The sequence below is a fragment of the Balaenoptera acutorostrata genome, chromosome 13, assembly GCF_949987535.1.
Source record: "Balaenoptera acutorostrata chromosome 13, mBalAcu1.1, whole genome shotgun sequence".
In the NCBI taxonomy this organism is placed as follows: Eukaryota; Metazoa; Chordata; class Mammalia; order Artiodactyla; family Balaenopteridae; genus Balaenoptera; species Balaenoptera acutorostrata.
The window spans coordinates 53,375,653-53,394,608 of NC_080076.1; the positions used below are offsets into that span (position 1 = coordinate 53,375,653).

The 18,956-nt window shown below is 35.7% G+C and overlaps 1 protein-coding gene and 1 long non-coding RNA gene across 6 annotated transcripts in view; one reads left to right on the plus strand and one right to left on the minus strand.

Annotated features, from left to right (window-relative positions):
- The window catches only part of LOC103008829 (uncharacterized), a 163,377-nt gene extending 159,474 nt beyond the window's left edge, over positions 1-3,903 (plus strand). For all 4 annotated transcript variants that reach the window (XR_009005024.1, XR_009005026.1, XR_009005025.1 and 1 more), the window contains exon 6: positions 3,024-3,903. This is a non-coding gene — a long non-coding RNA (uncharacterized LOC103008829). The remainder of the gene's footprint in view (positions 1-3,023) is intronic.
- Positions 1-18,642, minus strand: part of RBBP8 (RB binding protein 8, endonuclease) — an 82,214-nt gene extending 63,572 nt beyond the window's left edge. Inside the window, exons 1-3 of one of the 2 annotated variants that reach the window (XM_057526398.1) lie at positions 18,420-18,642; positions 15,684-15,888; positions 3,926-3,968 (exon numbers count right to left, since the gene is read on the minus strand). In XM_057526398.1, the coding sequence (XP_057382381.1) occupies positions 3,926-3,968; positions 15,684-15,792 (152 nt within the window). In that variant the 5' untranslated portion in view covers positions 15,793-15,888; positions 18,420-18,642. The remainder of the gene's footprint in view (positions 1-3,925; positions 3,969-15,683; positions 15,889-18,419) is intronic. The other variant, XM_007197628.3, reaches the window with a different exon arrangement.
- Positions 18,643-18,956: the final 314 nt, after the last annotated feature.

Consider the following 18,956-nt stretch of genomic DNA (forward strand, 5'->3'; position numbering starts at 1 on the left):
ATCTAAGAGTGGCCTCCTGCTATACAACAAATATTGTTCTGGTAGCATATGTATATATATATGAAATTTTGGAAGTAATAGATAGCTGAAGCTAATAATAAAAAAATTTTCTAATACTTCTAGAAAATGTATTTAATTCAGAAGCAGCACTAGGTTTTCACTTATCCTATTTTGGGAGTATTCAACAAAAATTCAACAGTCAACATTTCTATTGATACATGTGTAATTCTGTAAATGAACCTGTGTAAAAGAGGAGCATTAGTCATGTGCAGAGACAACTATCATCAAAACACAGGTCTGAAGAAATTAAGTGATAGACAAATATAGTACAGTTATTGATTTCTTTTCTAATTGCTTCTTCCAGGTGGGAATCCCTAGGACTGAGATATCTCACAAATAAAGCTATTCTAACAATATGGAGACCAGACCTCCTGTTACTGTACCCTGACTGTCTACCATAAAATATACTTGGAAAGGAGAGTTACGGTCATACAGGCAAATCCGAGTTCCTGGTCCCACAATGCAATGACCTATCCTCTACAAAATAAAGCATCCCTTTAATTCTCTGATTACTCAGGAGATTTAGTTACTTAGCCATGCTTCCAAAATGCGTAACCCCAAGCTACCTAAGGTAGGCAGGTACAGAGTAATTACAATATATATTAAAAGGTTGCTAAGAGGATCAAATGACTGAGAACTATACAGTGAAGTAAACCATTATTATCACCTACTGAACAACCAACCAGCTGTGTTTCCATTCTTTAAGATTCAGAAATGTTTTACGTGATCTTTGAGAAAGTAATATTCAACAGTCATTTACGAATTAAAGAAGGTTTTTCATGCAGTTGTTTGGTTAGAGGTATGGAGAAATACATTTTGTATAAAAAGTCTCAGTTAAAAAAAAGTACGTTTGTTATAAGCAAATCTAGATCTTTTAAAAAATTATTTATTTATTTTTATTATTTTTGGCTGCATTGGGTCTTAGTTGTGGCATGTGGGCTCTCTAGTTGTGGTGTGTGGGCTCAGTAGCTGCGGTGCGCGAACTCAGTTGCCCCACGGCATGTGGGATCTTAGTTCCCCGACCAGGGATCGAACCCACGTCCCCTGCATTGGAAGGCGGATTCTTAACCACTGGATCACCAGGAAGGCCCCAGATCATTTCTAACTATGTCTAATCATTCAATCTGCAGGGAAATGATTCTGATTCTAGCTAAGAGGAAATATTATTTTATAGCTATAAATCTATCATTTAAAATAGTAACATTTTAGAAAATAAAATTACTAGCTCTAAAAGAAGGATCCATTTTTAATAAAACTAAACTCCTTCAAAAACATTTAGTGAATGTAGTTTAAAATGTAAAATCAAATAGCAAACACAATGTTTCTAAAAACTGACCAACATTTTGATTCTAAAGGATGTCATTCTAATCAATGGTTGTTAATCTAGGATTTACAAGGTCATTTACTTCCTACACTGAACCAAGGTACAATATAAAGAGCTCACTGTCTAACTACTGATCAACTCCAAAATATTATACTTTGGGTATTATAATGGTAAGAGGGAACAAGAATTCCTATACAGTATTATTATATATAAAAGAGGAGATTTGTAGAATAACTCCAACAAACAGTAATTAGCTATTTAGTGTGGTATGTGTTAAATGAGCATACCAAGTCACTGATAGTACATACTCATCTGCTGATTAACAACGCTTGTAGCAACCATCACTAGCTGGGCTATAAACAAAGGTGAAGATGAAAACAATAGAATAAGTGTATTTCATAATTTTTAATCTCAAACCACTCAAAAAAAATTTCACCACTGAGGAAAAGCCTCCTTATCAACAATATATTTACTCATTCACTTAATCCTAGAATACATATAAAGTAGTGTCAGAATTAGTGTAAGCCAATCATGTTAATTCAATTCTCTTTGCCAGCTATTATTTAGGAATGAACATCGTCAATGAGTTAGAGGAAGTCTGCTGGGGGCTGCTTCTGACAAACTTTTTTTTTTTTTTTTAAATAAATTTATTTATTTATTTATTTATTTTTGGCTGTGTTGGGTCTTCGTTTCTGTGCGAGGGCTTTCTCTAGTTGCGGCAAGTGGGGGGGCACTCTTCATCGCGGTGCGCGGGCCTCTCACTCTCGTGGCCTCTCTTGTTGCAGAGCACAGGCTCCAGACGCGCAGGCTCAGCAGTTGTGGCTCACGGGCCTAGTTGCTCCGCGGCATGTGGGATCTTCCCAGACCAGGGCTCGAACCCGTGTCCCCTGCATTAGCAGGCAGATTCTCAACCACTGCGCCACCAAGGAAGCCCTGACAAACTTCTATAATTAGTAAAAATAAAAGGACACAAAGATGTTGTGCAAGTGATAACTAGAATGATGACAGCCAGCTTGCCATACTGCAGTGAGTCAAGACTAACAGGGCAAGTCTGAACACTAAAGATGGCAGAGAAGAAAGATAGAAATAAGTGATAACCAGTCCTAGAATCTCCCTACTTTGGGCCTTCTATGTGAAAGGATACATCTTCTTTACCATAAAAGTCACTTCTGGTGTTTTTTTGGTCTCACAGTAAGAAAATATGATCAACTAATAAGATATACATCCTAAACTTAAATGTTTAAATGACACCTTTAAGGTAGGAACAGGTACCTTTTCAACATGCAAAGCATTTGAAAGTGTCAGTAATTAAGAATCATAAAATTATTCTTCAAAAAAACTGTTTTAAAAATTTATGATTTCTCATTTCTGTATCTAGGTCATCTTCCAAACATGACTTTACAGGTGTAATGGAAAACTTCACAATTTCTGTTTTCAGATTATAATAGAAAAAATAGTGAGGTGTGTTTTGATGAGTGGCTGGTAACTCCAGCTTCTGGTTACAGTCTTGGAAGCTTTAGGAATATGAAGGAACTGAGACCTATTGGTATATACTGTAAAGCAAATGCAATTATTATTAGTCACAATGATATTAATTTTTGTTATGAGTAATAATACTCTATTATGCCATCTGTTTCAGATTCCTGAATGCAGAAGTTCTAAAGAACCACGAGTAAAATCTGCTCCTGACTTAGAAAATCAGATCTGATTCTGGGCTTAATAACCAAAACAATTCAGGGGAACTGCTGGTAATTTCAAATTAGTTAAAAGGAGTCTCAGGGGCTTCCCTGGTGGCGCAGTGGTTGAGAATCTGCCTGCTAATGCAGGGGACACGGGTTCGAGCCCTGGTCTGGGAAGATCCCACATGCCACGGAGCAGCTGGGCCCATGAGCCACAATTGCTGAGCCTGCGCGTCTGGAGCCTGTGCCCCGTGACGGGAGGGGCCGCGATAGAGAAAGGCCCGCGCACCGCGATGAAGAGCGGTCCCCGCACCGCGATGAAGAGTGGCCCCCGCTTGCCGCAACTGGAGAAAGCCCTCGCACGAACCGAAGACCCAACACAGCCAAAAATAAACAAATAAATAAATAAATAAATAAGAAAATCCTTTAAAAAAAAAAAAAAAAGGAGTCTCAGAATATCCATTTAGTTCCCATTTCTTATATGAGTTAGAAATCCCAGACTTATCCTGCTCCCCATCTTGTAGCATCTTAAATTCCAGGTATTAATCATAGTTGAGAAAAAAATGCCACTAACAGATCAAAATGATTTATAGATCAGTTTCCATCTTAATAAATATTTTAAGGAAAAAGATTATACACATATGAAAATTATGTTAAAATATAAATATATGCAAATATTAACTAAGGCTATACTCAAAATTATTCTTTTTCCTTTAGAATTTTGAATAACTCGCTGTCAACTACACAAGGTCCACACTAAATAAAGCTAACTTCCTTATAAATAAAACATTGAATTCAAATAGGACATCAATATCAATTACTTTATAAATAAGACATCAGTGTTATATATGCTGATACTTACAAAATTCGTTCCTTTTTCAGTTTGGTTACTTTTACTTGTAAACCTGAAAAAGAAAAAAATCCTCAGTATTTTATTTATACATTTTATCATTTCGAAAGCAGTTAATCTAAGTTTCTTTATGAATCTAATGCTACACTATTAAGTTACTTGAGCCTGGCCTCTGAACAATGAGCCAGGTTCCATTAGTTTGAAGAGTGTATTTCCCTCACTTGCACCCTTAGGTCACAAAAGAGTATTTGCAACATTATTGCTCTTAGTCTATTGTATGACAGCCAAATAGAATGAAATTTTCTCCACCTAAAGTGAGTTACTTCCTAATAGCATGGGCAAGCATATTAACTAGAAGTTCACTATAAATGAAGGTTTATGTTCTGGCATAGCCTATGTATTTTGCTAACAGCAATAGTGCTTATGTAGGCTCAAATCTTCTGGGATTAAAATAGATTGTGTCAGGAAGTCCTGGACTAGGAACACAACTGCTTACAAAAAAGTACTTAACATAAGGCACTACTGTTTTTAGCTCAAGATATGTATTACATGTGTTATATGTATTTTTAATTTTAATTGCGTCTGATACAAAATAGAAGACCACTGCCTATGGGACTTGGGTAATTATTGTTACGAAAGCAGGCTGATGAGCATTGAGACTGCAAGAGAGGATATGAACAAAATAAGAGTGACATTCCTCAGTCTCACAAACAATAATTAAAAGGAGAAAACCCACCATTAAACAAACATGAAAATACATCCAACACCACTAGCAATATAAATCCAAACCCAAAAAATTACTTAGCAAAATTATAAAAATTTTAATACCCAGTGTTGATAAAAGTGTTGTAAAACTACACTGCCATGCTTTGCAGGAGGTATTATAAATTAGCACAATTCTTTTGGAAAGCAAGTTAGTGACATATAATGGGACTCTTTTTCATCAATATCCCACATCTTGGATTCTAACCTAAGAATATAATCCAAACTACAGAGAAACTGATAGTCACAAAGAATATTGAACAATGTATTGAAATATAAAATGCTTAAAATAGGGACGAGTTTAAGTAAAATATGATGTAACCACTAGACAGAATAATACACAGCTATTAAAATCATTAAGTAAAAAAGAATAAGTCTATTTAGCAACACTAAACTATTTGGTTCTCTATTTTCTCTATGCTATTTTCTGCAATGTGATTATTAAAAGGGGGGAAAAACTTCTGTGTTTACATTTTTAGATTCCTAAACCAATCTTTTTACTATTCTACAATTTTCCCACTTGTGGATATTATATTCACTTTTAAAAATAGTGCCTAGAAAGTTTAAAAATTCTATATCTACTTAAGAATTTCTTTTATTTGGGGCATAATTAATCCCCAATAAATGGTTATTAGTTAACTAATTTATGAAAAATTAAAGATTGACTGTCTTTGGTAGTTTATGGCTTCTAGTAAGTTATACATTTAGAAAAGCTTTCCATATAATTTGTATAGAAACATTAATAAATTTGTCACTTCTAAGAACAGGATTTTTCATTATCTGTCTGAACAACATCATTTAGCTAAGTAAGAGTTTTAGAAAACAGACCTATACATTTCTCCACAATCTCCCCCTCCATGGTGCTGACTAGGGATGAATTAAAAGTCATATAGATACTAATGGGAAGTCACCTTTTCTTATTGCCCAAGAGGTAAGGATTTAATGCCAGGAAATCCAGTTATTATAGAAAAATAAAGGCCCTGGAGAATTTTTTAGTTATACTTTTGCCCTATATCTCAAATTTCACCTCTAGGAAATGTCCAACTGATATGATACATTTACCCTCATTTCTATGGCCTATAATTTGAATAAATAAAATGTTATGAATAAACCTGTAATCAAATGTTCACAGCAGCTTTATTCATAACAGCCAAAAACAGAAACAACCCAAACGTCCTTCAATGAGTGAACTGTTAAAAAAAACAAAATGAAACAAAACTGTGGTACATCCTTCTACCACATGTACTACTCAGCAATAAAAAGAAAAGAAGTATTAAAATATGCAACAACCTGGATGGACTACAAGGGAATTATGCTGAGTTGGAAAAAAAAAGCCAACCCAAAAAGTACACCCTATGTGATTCCACATACATAACATTCTTAAAATGACAAAATTATAGAGATGGAGACCAGATTATAGGTGGCCAGAAGCTGGAGGGGTTGAGGTGGGAGGAAGGTGGTTGGGGACTTAAAAGAGTAGCTTTAAGGACCCTTGGTAGTCACAGGGATCAACACATGTTAGTGAATTAAAACACACACACAAATGAGGGCATGTAAAAGTAACAGAATCTAAATAAGATTGATAGATTGTATCAATGTCAATTTCTAAGTTGTACTATTATACTATAGTTATACAAGATGTTACCACTGGGGTGAACTGGGTAAAGGGTATATACTACAGTGTGAATCTACAATAAGCTCAAAATGAAAAGCTAAAAAAAAAATTATGGAAAAATATTTGCCCTAAGAGTTGGAATACTGTTAAAATACAAATTATTATAATAAAGGGAAACATTATTTTTTCACTGTTAAAAACTGGTGTGATCTTTTGATTTTTTAAAAAAATCTTTCCATCTGTCAAGTTCGTAGCTGGAGAAGCTTCCTTCTTTTTCAGGTAATGAGGACAAACTCACAAGACCTTTAAAGTACTTAGTAAAGCATCAAATCATTCTTGAAGAATTAAGAAAAGAACTTGTGACCCTACTAGGCCAAAGACTAGAGTCAGCAGTTTTTCACTCTCTTTTACCCTTCCCAAAGTGTGTGAAAATTTACTTGCTGTTAGATTTTCTTGTTTTTTAATTTTGGCCGACTCTAAAACTCAGGTCTGCCTTTAGAAGTGAAAAGTGCACCCAAGATGAAATGGATTATTGCCATAAACCATTTTAAGAAAAGAAACAATGAGATAGAAAATCCTTATAAACTTCAAAAGAAAATTCTTGGGAAATATGTAAAGACTACTCTTTTATCTTGTAAGCATTCAACACCTGTGAGGCATTTGTTCTGTCATGCAGATCAGCCCTGAAACAGGTTTATGTGTGTATGTGTATGTATGTGTGTTTAAATTTTAGCATTTGCCATTCATCAAGTCAATTAGGCATCCACAATTAGAACCCCTATAAAGTGTGCTTTAATCCTGCTCCACACCCATCGGAAGGAATGAGGCTATACAACAATGCAGCTCCTGTATGAACAGGTAGTCTGTTCAAAAAAGTATTTAGGATTGTAACACTGGCAACCTGAGACACCTAATGAGGAAACAGCGCTCAAAAGACCAAAAGCGCTGCGCTACAATTAACCTTATAACGTGTATGTGAATTTTGAAAGAAATGAAACAATTAAGGGCCCATGTGTGTAGTCACATAATACAAGAAACAACTTTAAATAAGAATTCAGAAATAAGCCAAGAATTCAATTTGTGATAATCAAAATAAAAATCATTGCTATGTTAATTTTTACTCATTCTCGTTCGCTACCCAGAACAAACCATATATGTATGTACTGTCACTGTACAACAAGTTATTTATGATTCTGAATTATAAATTGTAAGCCTAATAACACTTTTCTTGATAAATAGTGGCTTTATATATAGCTCAAATAATTAAGCTTCTACCAAAAACACAACTACTAGTATTTCTGTAACTGCCAAATCAATTATTTCAACTCCAAAGTAAAGACACTTGCCTTTATGAGATGCAGCCATATTTAAGGTGTGCTTAGTTTACTCTTAAGATTTAATTATCTCAAAATGGGTAAATTAATTTTTTGTGGATATTATCGAATTTATGTTAACACAAATGGAAAATAACATGTGAGAGTTAATGATAGTACTCTTTTTTTAATTGACAATATAGTTGATATTGTTACAGGTGTACAATATAGTGATTCCCAATTTTTAAAGGTTACACTCCATTTATAGTTGTTACAAAATATTGGCTATATTTCCCGTGTTGTATATATCCTTTTTTTTTTTTTTGGCCGCACTGTGCAGCATGTGGGATCTCAGTTCCCGTACGAGGGATCGAACCCAAGCCCCATGCAATGGGAGTGCGGAGTCTTAACCACTGGATTGCTGGGGAAGTCCCTATCCTTGTAGCTTATTTTATACCTAATAGTTTATACCTCTTAATCTCCTACCTATATTGCCCCCCACTTCCCTTTCCCCACTGATAACCACTAGTTTGTTCTCTGTATCTGAGTCTGAGTGAGTCTGCTTCTTTTTTGTTATATTTACTAGTTTGTTGTATTTTTTAGATTCCACATATAAGTTACATCATACAGTATTTGTCTTTCTCTGTCTATTTCACTTGGCATAATACCCTCTAAGTCCACCCATGTTACTGCAAATGGCAAAATTTCTTTTTTTATGGCTGAGTAGTAGTCCTTTTTTTTTTTTTAAATGGCTGAGTACATATACACACCACATCTTTATACATTCATCTGTTGATGAACACTTAGGTTGCTTCCGTATCTTGGCAATTGCAAATAATGCTGCTATGAACATTAAGGTGCATGTATCTTTTCGAATTAGTGTTTTTGTTTTTTTTCGGATATATACCCAGGAGTACAATGGCTGGGTCATATATGGCAGTTCTATTTTCAGTTTTTTAAGCAACCTTCATACTTTTTTCCACAGAGGCTGCAACAATTTATATTCCCACCAACAGTGTATGACGGTTCCCTTTTCTTCACATCCTCGCCAACATTTCTTATTTGTGTTCTTTTTGATGATATCCATTCTGACAAGTGTGAGGTGATATCTCATTGTGGTTTTGATTTGCATTTTCCTGATGACTAGCCTTTCTTAATGAGTAGGACACTGATGTTATGGACCAAAATTACTTGCAACTCCTTTCATTGTTAATTTGTGTAGTCTTAATATAAATGTTATGTTTTTGGAATTTTTGATGAAACATCTAAGAAAATAAATGGAGCAATCCAAAACTGAATCAAAAAATATTTATCCTGTCATATTAGAGCCTCTTTACTTTCCGTTTCTTCAATGGGGCTCCAACTCTGTCCTCAAAAATCTGCCTAGTTTTCTATGAAATTGATTACCTTATTTACCAGATATAGAAAATACTACTAGATGAGATGTTGATGGTAAACCATAGCATGGACAGAAACCATTTATTAAAATGGTGACATTCTGAAAAATATTCTAAATTCCATCTTATTACCTGTGCTTTTTAATAATAAACCTGATACTGAAAGGGATTTTAAAAGCAAAAAAAAAAAAAAAAAATTGTATCCAAACAAGTTCAGATGCATTTAAGTTCTTATGTGTATCTAAGAAAAATTATGTAACTCAAGTACTACCTTCGTATCTTTTCTTTTCCTTTTTTTTTTTTTTTTTTAACCTGGCATGAAGTTTTAAAAGCAATGACTGAATTTTGATTCCTATATATACTTCAAAACCTGCAAAGTCTGGACAAGTCCATGTTTGACGTCTTTCAAACAGCCTCTTATACTGGTTTCTCCAAGTGGATCCTCTACTTAAAAAAAAAAAAAAAATTAAGTACCCTTTAGGCATGTCTTTGATGCTATCACAGAGTCACAGGATCTAATTTTATATGGAACTATCTGGAACACACTGACAAGGGACTGTCAAAAAAGTCTTCCTTTCAACAAATTTGCCTGGGCCCAACCAAGATGTTTTTAAATAACATACTAATTTTTAAAAAATAATGCGCGATCACTTAAAACTGAAGAATCTGTAAGTGATTTTGAAATTGGTAAAAGTAGCCTGATCAATATATTATAATATGCCGGAAGTTATCGTCTCTCATCAGCTCAAACATATATCCAATATCTACCATTCATAAAGCACATATATATTAATCAAAATCATGAAGAACTGCTGTATTCCTCCCTTAAAGTTTTTCCATGTATATAAACTAATGCTCCTGAGAGTGTGATGGCTACTAAGAGTATGGCCGTGAGAAGCACACACTTTAAAAAAAAATTATCCATTATGTAATATTTGTGAGTCTTATATGTTCTATAATCTGACGAATGGCATGTTGTTCTTATCAAACAATATGTTATTTATTTTCTTGATGCTTCCTTATCATAGAGGTCTCCTGAAGACCCTGAAACACCAATGAACATGAGGAAGAAAGCTGCCAAATACTTTATCCCTGTTAAATTAGGAGCCTAAAAAATAAAACTGTCCCAGTTTTAAATGGGTATGCCTAAAAAATTCTAAAATGAAGATTATGAAAAACAAGCAGTTTGGTTAAGTAATGAAATAACCACAAAAATAAGTCACATAGGGCTTCCCTGGTGGCGCAGTGGTTGAGGACCTGCCTGCCAATCCAGGGGACACAGGTTCGAGCCCTGGTCTGGGAAGATCCCACATGCCGCAGAGCGACTAGGCCCGTGAGCCACAATTGCTGAGCCTGCGCGTCTGGAGCCTGTGCTCCGCAAGAAGAGAGGCCGCGATAGTGAGAGGCCCGTGCACTGCGATGAACAGTAGCCCCCACTTGCCACAACTAGAGAAAGCCCTCGCACAGAAACGAAGACCCAACACAGCCATAAATAAATAAATAAATAAATTAGGGCTTCCCTGGTGGCGCAGTGGTTGAGAATCTGCCTGCCAATGCAGGGGACATGGGTTCGAGCCCTGGTCTGGGAGGATCCCACATGCCACGGAGCAACTAAGCCCGTGAGCCAGAACTACTGAGCCTGCGCGTCTGGAGCCTGTGCTCCACAACAAGAGAGGCCCGCGCACCGCGATGAAGAGTGGCCCCCACTTGCCGCAACTGGAGAAAGCCCTTGCACAGAAACGAAGACCCAACACAGCCAAAAATAAATAAATAAATAAATAAATTTATAAAAAAATAAATAAAATAAATAAATAAATTAATTAAAAAAAATCCTAATGTGATTAAAAAAATAAGTCACATATAAAACAGTATGTACACTGAACACAATACAATAATCTATATGCATTTCTTTTAAAACTAGGAAAGAATAAACAAATGCCATTCCTATAAAATGGTGATTTATTTTTCTTTTCTCAACTTTCTACAGTATCATCTAAAAATGAAAATTTAAAGTAAATGGGTAGTAAAGCATTTCAGGGTTTTAGAGATATAAAATTTTAAGATTTTCATATATTATGGGATTTTAAAAACTTATGTTCAAGAAAATGTTTCATTGATGCAGTTGAACTATGCAATTCATTCAGATACCATTTACTAATTTCTTACTATGTGCCAAGTACTTTTACCTATGGAAATGCAGGTAGAAAGATGAGTAAGATAGGGACTCTGCATAATAAAATTTTAATGATCTTCTTAAAATTTTAATGTCTTGTTATAAGACAACGGAAAGTAATCATTTGAAGGATAAAGAATTTAACCTTATACTTGAAGATGGCAGAATGCTAATTCTTCTCTGTTAAATGTTTAATAAAAACTCAAGTACATCTGGTCCTATTTAAATCATTTGAAGATATTGTATTTGCTTTACCTCCAGGTCACAAAGAATAAGCTTTTTTATAGTGTATATCTCCTATAATAGTTTAAACTTGAAACTATTCCTATTAGTAAACTTACATGCTGGGGTCACAGTATTATAAACCAAGAGGAAGATATGGCTTCTCTTCAACAGAAGTTGGGAGATGTTATTATTCCTTTGCAGTTTTAAAAGTGCACGTAGCTGATTACATTGTTATTATCAGTGTAGCCATTATACAAGACAGAATATCTTGTATCTGGATTATTTTTGCTATCATTTCATTATATAACTATACTGTATAAATATTTTCCTAAAGAGAATGAATACAATGCCCCCAAAACCTACTGTGTCTTCTTCACTGTTGTATTCTCAGCAACTGCTACCATTCCCAGCATATAATTCAATAACTGCTCACTGAATGAATAGCAAGTGAATACTAAAACTCAGAATACTTCCTCAATGTTTCACACTACATTTTCTGGGGGAAAACAGTGTAGTCAAATGAAGAGCAGAATTAATGTAAAATACTCCTATTTGTCCCTGAACATATGACCACAAGCACAGTCACTTAAAAATCAGATCTTTATCACTAACAACAAATTTGAATTTCTAAACTTTCAAATATTTGAAGTGAACTAATCTGCCTCAGATATAAACAGCTCCTATCAATTGATAGGGAAAAGGCCAACTACCAAAGAATAATCAGGTATATAAACAGTTCTTGAGAAAGAAATACAAATCACCCTCAAGCATAAGCAAAGATGCTTAACCTCATTCATAAGGGAAATATAAACTAAAACTACACTGAAAATAATCAATAGATATATTAATCAAACACAACATGGAGAATTCTTCTAGATACAGATGGGAACAAACCAACTATAAAAAGACATTTCAGATAACTGGGGAAATTTGAACACAATCATCTAATAGGTATAAGATGACATTAAAGAATTTGTTTTGTTAGTGCAATAATGGCATTTTTTTGTTAAAAAAGACTACTGGAATATATTGAAGTATTTATAGATGAAATTATGTCAGAAAGTTCAAAATAACTGAGTGGAAGAGGGATAAAGATGCAAATGCAACATAAGTAAAACAAGGTTGGCTGTGTACTGATAATGGCTGAAGCTGAGTGATGGGTAAATAGGAGTTCATTATGCTATTCTCTTTACTTTTATAAATGTATAATATTTCCTAAAATTAAAAAGTCTTAAACTTTAAATTTAAAAAAATGGAAGAATACACACACAAAAGATAATAAAAGTGGTTACCTGTTTGTGTGTGGGGAGAAGAGGGTAAATTTTTGCTGTTTATTTTGTGTTTTCACAATTTTAGAAAAAAAAGTTTAAATTTAAAAAAAAATGGATAAAACAATAATAACTCCATTGACACCTGGATTTCTAACCGAACACTAATGTACCCTGACTGCATCAGCAATCCTAATATGCTGAAAGAGAGCTTTAATGGAAACATGCATCAGAATAATCTACCAAAGAATGAGCATAATAGAGCAGTAACAGATGCAAGTGAAGTAGTAGATGTAGTTGAACTCCAACCTTTCATAATAAAATTAAAGAGTTTCTAATATTTTTCTCAGCTAAGAATTCAAAAACTACAATTAAGAAATAGACACTTTCAGCAAAGTTGTAGGACACAAAGCAACACACAAAAATTAGTGGCGTTTCTTTACATTAACCACGTGCACTCTGAAGAGGAAATTAAGAAAATCCCATTTACAATAGCATCCAAGAGCAGCCAATACAAAATAAGGAATAAGCTTAACCAAGGAGATGAAAGACTTGTATGATGAAAACTACAAAACATCACTGAAAGAAATTTAAAAAAGGAAAGACATCTTATGTTCATGGACTGGAAGACTTAATATTGTTAAGATGTCAACATTACTCAAAGTGATCTACAGATGCAATGCAATCTCTATTGAAATCCCAACAATGTTTTTTTGCAGAAATAGGAAAATATGTCCTAAAATTCATATGAAATCTCAAGGGACTCCGAATAGCCAAGACAATCTTGAAAAAGAACAAAGTTGGAAGTCACATATTTCCTGATTTCAAAACTTAATAAAAAGCTACAATAATCAAAACAATATGGTACTGGCATAAAGACAAACATACAGACCAATTAGAATAGAGCCTTGGTCCCCTTCTCAAAAAAATGGTTTTTGAGAAGGGTGCCAAGACCATTCAATGGGGAAAGGACAGTCTTTTCAACAAATGGTGCTGGAAAACTAGATATCCACAGCAAAAGAATGAAGTTATACCCTTACCTTACACCATATATGAAATTCACCTCATAATGGATCAAGGACCTAAACATAAGATCTAAAACTATAAAACTCTTAGAAGAAAACACAAGGCAAAACTTAATGGCAATGGATCTGGCAATGATTTCTTGGATATAATACCAAAAATACAGGCAACAAAAGAAAAAAGTAGATAAATTAGACTATATCAATATTAAAAACTTCTATGCATCAAAGGACACAATTAACAGAGTGAAGAAGCAACTCACAGAATGGGAGAAAATACTTGCAAACCATATATCAGGTAAGAGATTAATATCCAGAATATATAAAGAACTTCAACCACAACAAAAACCAATATGATTAAAAAACAGGCAAAGAACTTGAATAGACATTTCTCCAAAGATACACAAATGGCCAATAAGCACATGAAAAGCTAACATCACTAATCATTAGGGAAATGAAAACAGTATGAAGGCTCCTTAAACAACTAAAAAGAGTTACCATATGATCCTGCAATCCCACTCCTGGGCATATATCAGGAGAAAACTCTTATTTGAAAAGATACATGCACCTCAATGTTCATAGCAGCACTATTTACAATAGCCAAGACATGGAAGCACCTAATGTCCATTGATGGATGAATGGATACAGAAGATGTGGCACATATATACAATGGAATATTACTCAGCCATAAAAAGAATGAAATAATGCCATTTGCAACAACATGGATGGACCTAGAGATTATCATACTAAGTGAAGTAAGCCAGACAAAGACAAATATGATATCACTTACATGTAGAATCCAAAAAAAATGATACAAATGAACTTATTTACAAAACAGAAAGAGACTCACAGACACAGAAACCAAACTTATGATTACCAAAGGGGACTGGGGAGCGGGGGTGGGGGAGATAAATTAGGAGTCTGGGATTAACATATACACACTACTATATATAAAATGGGTAAACAACAAGGACCTACTATACAGCACAGGGAACTATATTCAACATCTTGTATAACCTATAATGGAAAAGAATCTGAAAAAGAATATATATATGTATATATATGTGTAACTGAATCACTTTGCTGTACACTTGAAACCAACACAACATTGTAAATTAACTATACTTCAATTTTAAAAAAAGAGAAAGCTATTCAACTGAGGGGAAAAGAAAAAACTATAAAGCACTGTAGTATTAACCTATGGTTGCAGTAGGTAATCAAGAAACAAATGTAATATGAAGCATTTCCCACACATGGGGGAAATGTATTACATGAAAGTCACAGAATTAGATAGGTATATTAAGGCTTACTATCAAACCTTGAGTTTAGCTTTAATAGTTTAGCTTTTAATAGTACATTTTAACACAATCATATGTAACATTTATATACTCAACCTAACCGCAACAGCTCAATTCTCTGTATGCTCATTGCATTTCATATAAACCTTTTAGCTCTTATTTCACTATACTGTTAATTATCTGTTCACATGACTCTCTCTCTACCAGACTGCAGGCTCTTTGAAGGCAAACTGCCATTTACTTTTGGGTCTCAGGGCTTGGTGGCAAACCTAAGCACTGAGACACAAATTCTGAAGGTTTGTCAAATGACTTAGGTAGTATTTTTATTTCAATAAACAATCCTGCAAATAATTTTACAGAAGATAATTAAGTTTAGAGGTTATGTAACTTGCTGAGATCACAGAGCAAGTACATAAATGAAATTAGAATTCAAATCCAGATCTTCGGTCAACAATTTCTATGCCCCTTCCACCACACCATACATATTACCACAAGTAACTACAAGCTGTGCAAGAGCTACATTCTGTGGTAGTTGTCTGTAGTCAAAAAGCAACAACTCAACCATAAAAATGAATCTCCCAAAATTGGAATAGTAAAGGTCCCTTAAAAATGAGATCTTTGAACTGTCATAAAAATTAGTTATTACTATTATAGTCTCAGGAGAATACTGCTACGAAGTATTTCAGAAAAAAATTACCTTGTACTTCTTTATCATGATACTCCTTTAGTTTTGTCCAAAGATCCTTAAAGTCATTAGATACATCTGTAGAACTAGGGCTTCCACAACTGCTTCCCGAGACATTCATCTTACTTAATATGCTCACGCTTCTACTGCCTAATGTTTTCTGACCTTTTCTGTTACATTATACAGGTCTGAAGTTGTCTTTGGCCAGTTCAAATACCTGAAACAACAGATTGCAACATAAGTGAATTCTGCATTTATCTTTGTGTAATTTGAAATCAGTATTACTTCAAGCCCAGGCAGCTGATCTCAAGTTTTCCTTATTTACCTATGATCAATCACTTCAGAATTTGAGGGGGTGGAAGTGAGGAAAAAAGACGAGTATGGTGAGAAAAGCCCCAATTTCAGTTATCTGGCCTTAAGTTAAGCTACACTTTCAGGCAAATTTTTTCTTATTCCACCTATGAGGAAGTAATTACCTACATTATGTTAAGTTGAAAGGATTATGATATAGAGAGGTTTGTAATCATTCATGGTCAGTATTGTTTCCACATTCTAAAAGAATGTATTGTTTTTTTAACTGTTGAGTTGATATGGAATACAACAATATATTGAACCAAAAACTGGAAAACACTCTAAATATTCTTGACTTAATAAGCATTCACATCTAGACACACAGACACACACACTGTAAAAGAGCAAGAAAGATGATTGACATAACACGAGTATCTGAACAGCTTTCTCATAACAATGAAATCAGTGAGCAAGATACAGACACAGCCAAGATCTATGAATACAGAAACATCTAAAAACAAGGCAAATATGGGTAAAGCTATTTTGTGTCTCTCAGAATAAAGGTGAATGATTAAGTTTATTATTTGTGTAGCCCCTGAAGGAAGCAACAGGCTATTAAGTTCAAGTGGATTAATAAATATTTTAATATGTGTTCTTAAACTGAAACCATTAACTAGCTACTACTAAAAAAATAAAATAAAATGATTAACAAGTCTACTAACCCTCACATCCAGCTTCTTAGTCAATGCCTTACCATTGCTAACAAGTGCCCAAACGGATTTAAGTGTCTTTTACTAACCATTTCCTGAGGTCTCTGATGAAGAGGCTAAGATAAGCAATGGCATGTCTAAAGGGAGCAATATTATGTGCAGAGCCACTTGGTAAACTATAAAGCACTACAGAAATAAAAATACATTTATTAAGCTTTTCAAAAATTGTGATTATACTTTTTTTAAAGATAATCAGTGAAAATTGAACAAGTACTAGATTTTACATAATATTAGGAAATTATTTTTAATTTCTAAAGAGGCTTGTATTCAACTATGTATTAACTCTAAAAGATAAATCAATGGGTCTATACTACTGTCAATAAAAGCCACCATTTATTAAGTGGAGTGTGCTGTTTTATATTCCCTTTTAATTTAATCTTCACAATTGTATAAAACAGCTACTACTGATATTATTAATTTCATTTTAGAGTTGAAGAAAACAGGCTTAAGAGACTAAGTGACTCGCCCAAGGTCACATCGCTAGGACACGGCTACTACGGCCACGTCCCCGCTGCAACTCAAGTTGTGATGCCAATGAACTCCAAAATACTTCTAAGCAAAAAAAAAAACCAAAAAAAAGTTAACTATCTTTATTAATCAAAAAGTTCAAAACAAAGTTTTAGTTACTTTAATGAACAATTTAAAATTGTATATTTTAGTATTAAATAGTTTAAAACCAATAGTGTAAAATAAGCTTCCTTTAATAAATATATCTACCTTCAGGGGTAATAAAAAGGTTAAATGTTTTTTTCCCCCCACATAACAATTTATCAATACTAAGTTCAGATACTCGTGTTATGCCAATCATCTTTCTTGCTCTTTTACAGTGTGTGCGTCTGTGTGGCTAGATGCTCATTAAGTCAAGAATATTTCAGAGTGTTTTCCAGTTTTTGATTCAATATATTGTATTCCACATCAACTCAAAAGTTAAAACCCTTTCCAATCTATTTTGCATGCTTAGCACTTTTTGCTGCCATTTCTTTTGATATTGAACCGTTATTCGCTGCACGAATAATTTCTCAAAAATGTGCATCTCGCCTCTCAAGTTGCATCCTGGGCTCAACAGTTTGCAAAAATTTAACACATTTCTATGCTTCCTGTTGCAGTGTAAACCATAAACCACCACACTGAAGGTGCTCAAGAGAAGATTTCTTTCCTGTCACACCACACACATTCTTAGGTGAGGCAAGAGCCGCTCCTCAGTTCACACAAGGGCCCTGGACAAACTGAATAGGGACTCTGACTGCTGCTCTTACGAGCAGAGCAGAGGTCCAGTGGCTCCCATCCCAGGACCCTTAGGCATCAGCCTCCTCCCGCGCCGCGAAGGGCTGGCGGTCCGCCCTTGCCAAAGCGCTCCCCCAGCAAACCGCACGACCGGCGCCGGAAGCGCGCGCGGCGACTCCAGGCGCAAGTCGGCGCATGCGCGTGGCGGGCCCGGCGCCAGCAGGGAACTTCTCAGCTGGTGCGAAGACTAGGGAACAGCACTGAGTGCTGGCTCGTCCGCAATCCGGTCTACCTCCCGCGGAGTTTAGGCCGGCTGCAGCCGACTCCTCAGATTCAGCCCCAGAGCCATACAGCCATCCCCACCCCGGGTCCAAACGCCTTCGGTCAGCCGGCAGCTCCAGACCGGAAATAGCCCGCTAGGACCCAGCGCTTTGGGTCGGGGAAAGAGATTCCTTCTACTCACGGCAAGATTGCCTCGAGGTTCTCGAAATCCCCAGCAGGAACGCGAGCACGCTCTGGAGCGGGGAAGAGACGGCCGTTCGCTTTTCTGCTTGTTCCCTCACTAATCTGCCAAACCGCCAGCAGCCAAGCCGCCCCCTTGGGGCAGCCCGCGCTTTCCAGCGCTGGGGGAGGGCCCGAGGGCCGCCGGCTCCGCTCGCCCCGCCCGGACCTCGCGCGACGTCACGCAACGTCGCGTGGGAGTTCCCGCGACGTCACGCCTCTTCCTCCTCCTCCCGCCGCGGAGCGAGGTGGCGCACCTCACGACTGCTGCGGAGGAGCTGGGTCGGCGTTGAGTCCCACTGCGTTGGGCGGTAACTGGAGAGTGGAGCTCCTCCTCTGAGCCGTCAGAAGAGGCTCCGAGAGCTGGCGGGCACCACCGCGTTTTTGAGAGGGCCCGGAGAAAGCTCACGCTGTTCTGTCTGCGGAGCTTTACGTTCTCCTAAGAAGTGATCAATGTGTCTGACTTAAGCCCGTTTCTGGGAAAGCACGTAGGAGCGGC